The 8,231-nt window shown below is 49.7% G+C and overlaps 1 protein-coding gene and 1 non-coding gene across 2 annotated transcripts; both read right to left on the bottom strand.

Moving 5' to 3' along the window:
* Window positions 1–432: 432 nt before the first annotated feature.
* LOC132222319 (U6 spliceosomal RNA) lies at window positions 433–539 on the bottom strand. Its single transcript, XR_009450188.1, has one exon. It is a non-coding gene; the product is annotated as a U6 spliceosomal RNA (small nuclear RNA).
* Window positions 540–1,649: 1,110 nt separating this feature from the next.
* Window positions 1,650–3,756, bottom strand: LOC132221825 (cytochrome c oxidase subunit 6A1, mitochondrial). Its single transcript, XM_059676299.1, has 3 exons — window positions 3,598–3,756; window positions 3,322–3,464; window positions 1,650–1,925 (listed from the first exon to the last, which is right to left on the bottom strand). The coding sequence occupies exons 1-3, from the start codon at window positions 3,698–3,700 to the stop codon at window positions 1,842–1,844; spliced, it is 330 nt and encodes a 109-aa protein (XP_059532282.1). The 5' UTR covers window positions 3,701–3,756; the 3' UTR covers window positions 1,650–1,841.
* Between the last annotated feature and the right edge of the window lie 4,475 nt (window positions 3,757–8,231).

Genomic DNA, 8,231 nt, shown 5'->3' on the forward strand with positions numbered 1-8,231 from the left:
TTATTTGCCCCTTGAACTCTGCACTTTATAGAACAGCTATTCGCCCTGTATCACACATATCCCATATATACATGGTGGGGGGCTTTATGTTTTATAATATAAAGGTGAGGGAAAAGTGAAGATTTATCTGACTTAGGTAGTATGGCATAGCAATTGGAAACCTCACTGACTTTAAAAATGTGCTTCCACAGTAGACTACACAAATATTTTTAAATGTTTATATAATGGCACTAAGTCGGGATAAGGTGAACACTCACGGACCAGCAGTGGTCTGCAGACCACTGGTTGGCGACCGCTGCCCTAGAATGTCATGTAGTTCCCAAAACTGCTTGAGTAATTTGATTCAATAGTCTGAAACTTGATTGAAAGGTGGCCTAAATTCTGTTCTCTCCAATTTACCAATTACTACTTCATATTGACTTTTTATTATCTTTTAATATGGAATGTTTCACGAATTTTCGTGTCATCCTTGCACAAGGGCCATGCTAATCTTTTCTGTATCGTTCCAATTTTAGTACATGTGCTGCCAAAGTGAGCACACTACTTCCTATTTAATTCGACCAGTCCTTACGGTCATTTCAAAACATCCTGCATTTATATTTTGATGGTTTCATGTCCATTCTACAAGGATTACAAGAGATATTTGGAACCCAGCTGAGGGGGCCAGACAGCAAGCTGAAGATAAGTCCATGTCCTGAACTCCCACTGGCCACAAGCACAAACAGTTCTGTGGGGAAGCACAAGGTGTGGCTAGATCACAAAATGGCAAAGATAACACGGACTCTTTTTTCTTAACTGTCAATGGTTTCCACACCCCATGTTCCTATGTGCCTCACCTTTGTGCAGTACCAGTTGACTATATGACTGTATGTGTTAACACCAAAAACGGTGCAACTTCCTGAATCTTACCACAAAACTGTCTGGTTGAGCCTTGAGAATAAAATGAGCTCCAGGCCAACCATGTTCTTTTATTGTAATTGCTACTGAGAAAATACTTTTTGTTGTTGTTCCTCATGTTATTTTGACTTCACCCTTCAACTAGCTCAGCTACTTCAAAGAAGCTGCCTTTATTTTTCCAAAGGTTTTTGACCCTAACAACCTTCAGGGTGCTGAGAGATGACCCCAAGGTGAGAACCTGACACCCCCAGAGGAAATGATCAGGCCAATTAGTATCCTGCAGCAAATGCTGACAGAAAGGGATAGGAAAATGCTGAGATACAGGAAGCACTTCCTCTCGAGAATCACAGAAACCTTTTTAAATGAAACTGCAGCCATTCTGCTGGCCATGTGGGACCCAATCTTGATACTTAGCACCATTCCTTTTGCTTTATGTTACACTAGAGGCCCGGTGCACGAATTCGTGCATGGGTGGGGTCTGGCCGGCCCACCCCTATCTGGGCCTATTGGGCCAGAGCAACCATGGAAGGGGCCGCGGGTGGTTGGCCAGCTGGCCCAGCCCCCTGGTTGAACTCCCGGTCAAGGGGACAAATTGCATATTAGCTTTTTATTGAATAGGATACCCTCGGCACAAGAAACCAAAGACAGGCCTGTTATAAATCCCATTATTCAGAGGCCTCACTGCAGCAACAGAAATAACATTAATGCTAATTTCTGAGGGAAAACCACCACCAAAGAATGCAACTCTCAGCTCATGACCAACCTGTTATTTATTTAAGCCATCTCCTGCCATAGGCAAAGAGACGGAAGATCAGTGTACTCTATAGTCATCATTTTACATTAGGAAAGAAGTCAGCTTAAGGTCCCATACACTTTTCTGGTCCGTGTGCAGAGTATGGTCCAAACCAGTGCTGTGGTCCCCACTGCGTAGTGGTCCAGGTTGTTTATTCATCTTCATAGCCGGTTGGCAGCGGATTCAGATGACGATTATGGAATAGAGTATGGTTACCATCTCCCCAGGGGAAGGGCTGTGGAATGAAGACGTCAATTAGGACATTCCAGAAAATTCAGAAACCCCACTGCCATGGACTGCTTAAAATAGGGTAAGTGACAGATAATATATAAAACAAAATGGAAATTAGTCCTTTAACCACTGACATAAAGTAGGTAACAGGAAAAGAAAGCCTAAGTCTGTTATTCATAAACCTCTCCCTGGTAGGTATATCCGTGTTGTGTTTACGGGAATGGCAGAGGTGGGTGTGGGAAGAAGACACTCCCATGGTACCTTTCAAAAGCATTGCTCTTGGATCGTGGTTTCCAACCCAGGATGATTTTGCCATTCCAGGGACACTAGGCAATCAATCAGTATCTGGAGACATCTGAGGCAGGATGGGGTACTACTGGCATCTAGTGGGTAGAGGTCAAGGATGCTGCTAAATAGCCTACAACTGAGGACAGCCGGCTCCCCACAAGGATGACCCAGTTCTAAATGTCAACAGGTCTGAGGCCGAGAAACCTTGCGGTATGACTTCTAATTCTACTGTACGAGGGTGGAGTGGGGCTCAAAGACTCAAAAAAGAAAACAAAACAAATTCTTTCTGAACCTAAGAATCTACTTAATCTCCATGAGGCCAGTCCCACCTGGACTAAGTGATGTAACAGTTATGAAAGAACCAGAGGGGCTCCTGCTAAGAATACAGCAAATTGCCCTAGCCGGTTTGGCTCAGTGGATAGAGCGTCGGCCTGCAAACTGAAAGGTCCCGGGTCCATTCCGGTCAAGGTACATGGTGGGGTTGTGGGCTCGATCCCCAGTGGGAGGCTTGCAGGAGGCAGCCCATCCATGATTCTCTCTCATCATGGATGTTTCTCTCTCTCCCTTTCTCTCTAAAACCAATAAAAATATATTAAAAAAAAATACAGCAAACAACGGAGAGCAAGCGGTGATGACAGCTACATCCACAGCCAAAGCACAGCCCAGCCGAGAAGACACAGCCTGCAGGAGAGCGGACAGGGCCGGTCTCTTTCTTAGGCAGCCGGGGCCCGCCAGGCGCCCAGCTCTCGTAAAGGGGAGCCCGTTCCGACTGCGCCGGGCTAAGCAGGTTCCCCCACGACACGTTCCGCACAAACGACAACTGCTTCCGAGCAGGCGGAAGGCAGAGGCCGGTGGATCGGAAGAGGAAAACCGGAAGCCACTTCCTGCAGGGCTCGGAAGAAACTGAGAAGCGACATCCCCCGCCCCCGCCCCCGATCCCGCCCCCCCCCCCAGGTTCCCTTCCGTAAAACCCAAGAAAACCACCACTGGTGGTTATTTCACGAGAAACGGTAGGCGCCTGGAATGGACGCCGCGCTTTTAGAAAAGCAAGAACTTGGACGGGGGCGTTCGGAACGGAAGGAGAACGGACCCTCCACGAATGCAGGGCGTACCTTGGTCCTGATGCGGAGGTGCGGGTAGGCGACGAACTCGGGCCGCTCGTGCTCCCCGTGGCGCGACTTGAGGAAGACGTTCAGCATGCTCACGGCCACCCCGGGCAGCGCCACGAAGTAGGTGAGGGACTTCCACAGGCGAGCTGCGGGGGCGCACGGCTGAGCCCGCGGCGGCCCGTCCGGCCTCCCCCTCCCCCCCCCAAGGCCGCAGGCCAAGGTCACAGGCCGCCCGCCTCGCCGCCGCCGGGCCCGCCCCGCCCCCCGCCGCCCCCGTACCTGAGCCCTCCTCGCCGTGGGCGCCACTCGACATGGGCCGCGCCAGCTGGGGCCGCAACCGGCCCAGCAGCCCAGCAACCCGAGCCGCAGCCGCAGTCGCCATCTTTTTACCGAGACCTCCCAACGCCGGAAGCGGAAGCGGAAGGACGCGCTGTGGAGGCGGGACCCCACCTCAGAGGAAGTTCCTATTGGGCGGTGCCTTTAACCGAGGAGCATGCGCACTCTCCTCACAGTCGACCGCGTCCTAGTGAGAAGCCCGGAGCCGAGGGCGGAAGGGGCCGTGCGTCCTGCGCCTCCCGCCGACCACACCGGGGAAGCTCAGCGCAAAAGCAAGGTCTGCATCGTTGGAGTTCGTGGGCAACACAAACCACTTCTCTTGGACCCTACGTCACTTTTTCATGGCGCCTGACGCAGTCGCCGTCGGCATTATTATTTTCTCCGTCGCCCTTGATAGACTGTAAACCCCGACGCCAAGAGGTGGCCCCACCGCAACGTCCGGAGACTGGAATGGCGCCTGGAACCGAGCAGGTGCTCAGCAAAAATCTGCTGAATGAATGAATAGCAACGGGAATGAAAAGTTGGCGTCTGCTTTAATATTCTGGCTCAACAACCCCCGCCCCCAATCATTTCTTCATTTTTCTTCCTTGTACTCAGCTAAAAACAGCTTTGAAAATAAAAGTTTAAGAAAATAGATACATGAGATAGAAGTAAACTTTTTTTAAAATATATTTTATTGATTTTTTAGAGAGGAAGGGAGACAGAGAGTTAGAAACATCGATGAGAGAGAAACATCGATCAGCTGCCTCCTGCACATCTCCCACTGGGGATGTGCCGGCAAGCCAGGTACATGCCCTTGACCAGAATCGAACCCGGGACCTTTCAGTCTGCAGGCCGACGCTCTATCCACTGAGCCAAACCGGTCTCGGCAGAAGTAAACTTTTTGATCATAAGCACCTTTAAGAATATAATGAAAGCCCTAGGCCTACCCAGTGTGCCACAGTGGATAGAGCAGCGGCCCTCGGCCTGAGGGGTCCGGGTTCAATTCGAGTTAAGAGCACATGCCTGGTAGGGGGCGTGCAGGAGGCAGCTGGTCAATGATTCTCTTTCATCATTGATGTTTCTCTCTCTCCCTCTCTGAAGTAAATTTTATATCTACACTAATAAAAGAGAAAAATGGTAATTGGCGTACGACGCTACCCTTTTCATTGGCTAATCAGGGCTATATGCAAATTAACTGCCAACTAAGATGGCAGTTAACTGCCAACAAAGATGGCGGTTAATTTGCATATGTAGGCACAATGCAGGGAGGCAAAAGGGAAAGCAGGAAGAAGCCCCCTGCCACTGACAGTGATCGGAAACCCAGGGGGAGCTAAGAGCTGGGGGGCAGGGCAAAGGCAGCCCCAAGGCCGCCTTTGCCCTGTCCCCCAGCCATGATCGGAGAATCAGGCGCCTTTGCCGCCCTGGCCAGTGATAGCAGGAAGTAGGGGTGGAGCCAGCGATGGGAGCTGGGCATGGTCGAAGCTGGCAGTCCTGGGAGCTAGGGGTCCCTTGCCTGGGCCTAAAGCGGAGCCCACGATCGCGGGGCTGCTGCAGCTGCGGGTCCCCGCTGCCCGGGCCGGACGCCTAGGCCAGAGGTGTTAGGCCTGGGCAGGGGCGGAGCCTGCAACCACAGGGAGCTGGGGGTCCCCTGCCCAGGCCTGACACCTCTGCCAGAGGCCTCAGGCCTGGTCAAGGGGCCGATCCAGTGATTGGTGATCGGAGGGTGATGAGGGTCAACTCCTCTGGCCGAGGCATCAGGCCTGGGCGGGGGGCGGAGCCGGGGATTGGGGGGATATGATGGTCCCCTTGCCCAGGCCTGAAGCCTGGGTCAGAGGCATCAGGCTTGGGCGGGGGGTGGAGCAAGCGATCAGAGGGAGATGGGGGTCCCCTGCCCAGGCATGATTCCTGGGCCAGAGGCCTCAGGCCTGGGCGGGGGTCAGAGCCATTGATCGGGGGGAGATGGGGGTTCCCCTGTCCAAGCCTGACACCTCTGGCGGAGGCGTCAGGCCTGGGCAAGGGGCCGATTCTGTGATTGGAGGGTGATGGGGGTCAACGCCTGAGGGCTCCCAGTATGTGAGAGGGGGCAGGCTGGGCTGAGAGACACCCCCCCACACACACACCCAGTGAACAAATTTCGTGCACCGGGCCCCTAGTATGTATATATATATAAAGAATGTCATGAAAACTATGAACCCTTTCCCCCCAAAATGCACCTGCTCTTAACACACTGTTTAGCAGACAATGTTGGGGGGAGAGGGTCCCATAAAGTACATAAAGGACTGTTACAGAGACCCTGAATGGGGAGACAAGCAGGCACACTGGTGTGGGAAGACTGGTTCCCATCTCGGTTCCTTCCCTGGCAATCTGCGTGACCTTGGTCAAGTTAGATAAAGCGAATACTTTAAGGTCATGCATTTCATGAATACAAAAACTTAGGATCGTATTACTAGAGCTTCACAGTCCGACGGAGCGTTAGATCTTTCTCTGGGAAGCCTGGGGTTTTGCCTGTGAGTAATCAGAGTCACCAGAGTGTGTGTGAGGCCCCGGAATGTGGCCTTGGAAAGGGTTCAAGTTCAGGCATCAGGAAATCCTGGGTTCCAATCTCTCATCTGCCACCTGCTGTTTCCTCTTTTCTTAAATGGGAATGTAACACTCATTTTTATCCAACACATAATTATTATCCAACAAATATTTATTGAAACCCAGCTCTACCTTGGGAAGTTATTCACCCTCCATCTACAATACGTTTCATTTAATAAACATCAACTAATGTTCCCACTGTGTTCCAGGCATGCGCAGTAGTACACCAGAGCTATAAGAGCTCTCTCTCTTGCAGCTTACATTCCAGTGGTGGAGACAGGATTAAGTGAAAAGTGCTCAATGCCTGAAATATATTAAAAATTCAACAAATATTCGTTTTCTCATAGGGCTTTCTTATGCGTGCGGGTACTGCTAAGTAAAGATCCTGTCTATTGCGCTGGGCACAGAGTTCATGTTCAGGCATAATGCCTACGGTGTCATTGCCAGGTGTGCTCAGCATTTGCAAAGCCTTGGGTCACTGAGTTTAGACAACCCAGGAAACCAAAATCATCAATACAAAAAATAACTAATATTTATTGAGCACTTATTTTGTGCTCAAATTGTCTTCCCCACTTCAGTAAATGGCCACTCCGTTTCTCAAGTTAAACACATGGAGTCATCTTTGGCTTCTCTCCCAACCTCCACTACTCCACCCCCCACCACACACACACACACACACACACACACTACAATCCAGCTACAAATCCTGACAGCCCTTCCTTCAGACATATCCAAAATTTGACCCCTTCTTACTACCTATGGCTACTAATTTAATCAAAGGTGTTCTCTCTCACTTGGACAATTGCAGCAACTTCCTAAATGGTCTCCCTGCTACCTGGTCCCCCACCGTCTGTTCTCTACATGGCAGCCAGAGGGATCCTTTAAGCCTGTCAGATCATCTTCCTTCTCTGCTCAGAATCTTCCAATAGCTCCCATCGCCCTCAAAGTAAATGTCCAAGTCCTTACAGTAGGCTACCTGCCCCCAGTCACCTCTCTGGCATCATCCCTTCCACCCACCCCCTTGCCCACTTCACTCCAGCTTACTTTGGCCTTCTTGCGTTTCCTTGCACATTCCAGGCATTCCCCTGCCTCAGGACGCTGAGGCATGCTCATTTCTCTGTCTGGAAGAGTTCACCTCCAGAGAGCCCCATGAATTGTTGCTTTATTTCACCCAGGGGTCTGCTCAGAAGTCATCTTATCAGAAAGGCCTTGCTAGACTATCCCGAAATGAAATAATTCCTCTCAACCCTGGCACTTTATTCTCCTTACTGTGCCTTATCTATCTTCATAGTACTTACCACCAGCTGACATAGTAAATATGTATTGGTTTGTGTTTTTTTTTTTTTTTTTTTTTTTTTTAATTAAATCTTTATTGTTCAGATTATTACATTTGTTCCTTTTTTTTTCCCCCCCATAACTCCCCTCCTCCCAGTTCCCGCCCCACCCTCCGCCCTCACTCCCCACCCACTGTCCTCATCCATAGGTGCACGATTTTTGTCCAGTCTCTTCCCACATCTCCCACACCCCTTTCCCCCCCAAGAATAGTCAGTCCATTTCCTTTCTATGTCCCTGATTCTATTATAATCAACAGTTCATTCTGTTCATCAGATTATTTATTCACTTGATTCTTAGATTCACTTGTTGATAGATGCATATTTGTTGTTCATAATTTGTATCTTTACCTTTTTCTTCCTCTTCCTCTTCTTAAAGGATACCTTTCAGCATTTCATATAATCCTGGTTTGGTGGTGATGAACTCCTTTAGCTTTTCCTTATCTGTGAAGCTCTTTATCTGACCTTCAATTCTGAATGATAGCTTTGCTGGATAAAGTAATCTTGGTTGTAGGTTCTTGGTATTCATCACTTTGAATATTTCTTGCCACTCCCTTCTGGCCTGCAAAGTTTCTGTTGAGAAATCAGCTGACAGTCGTATGGGTATTCCCTTGTAGGTAACTGAGTTTCTTTCTCTTGCTGTTTTTAAGATTCTCTCTTTATCTTTTGCTCTTGGCATTTTAA

Source organism: Myotis daubentonii, chromosome 19, assembly GCF_963259705.1.
Source record: "Myotis daubentonii chromosome 19, mMyoDau2.1, whole genome shotgun sequence".
Lineage (NCBI taxonomy): Eukaryota > Metazoa > Chordata > Mammalia > Chiroptera > Vespertilionidae > Myotis > Myotis daubentonii.

Coding starts and splice junctions, on each gene's coding strand:
- LOC132221825 (XM_059676299.1), bottom strand. CDS start 3,700: ATGGCGACTGCGGCTGCGGCTCGGGTTGCTGGGCTGCTGGGCCGGTTG. Junction 3,465..3,597: donor CCACGGCGAGGAGGGCTCAG/GTACGGGGGCGG, acceptor GCGCCCCCGCAG/CTCGCCTGTGGAAGTCCCTC. Junction 1,926..3,321: donor ACCTCCGCATCAGGACCAAG/GTACGCCCTGCA, acceptor TTCATTCCACAG/CCCTTCCCCTGGGGAGATGG.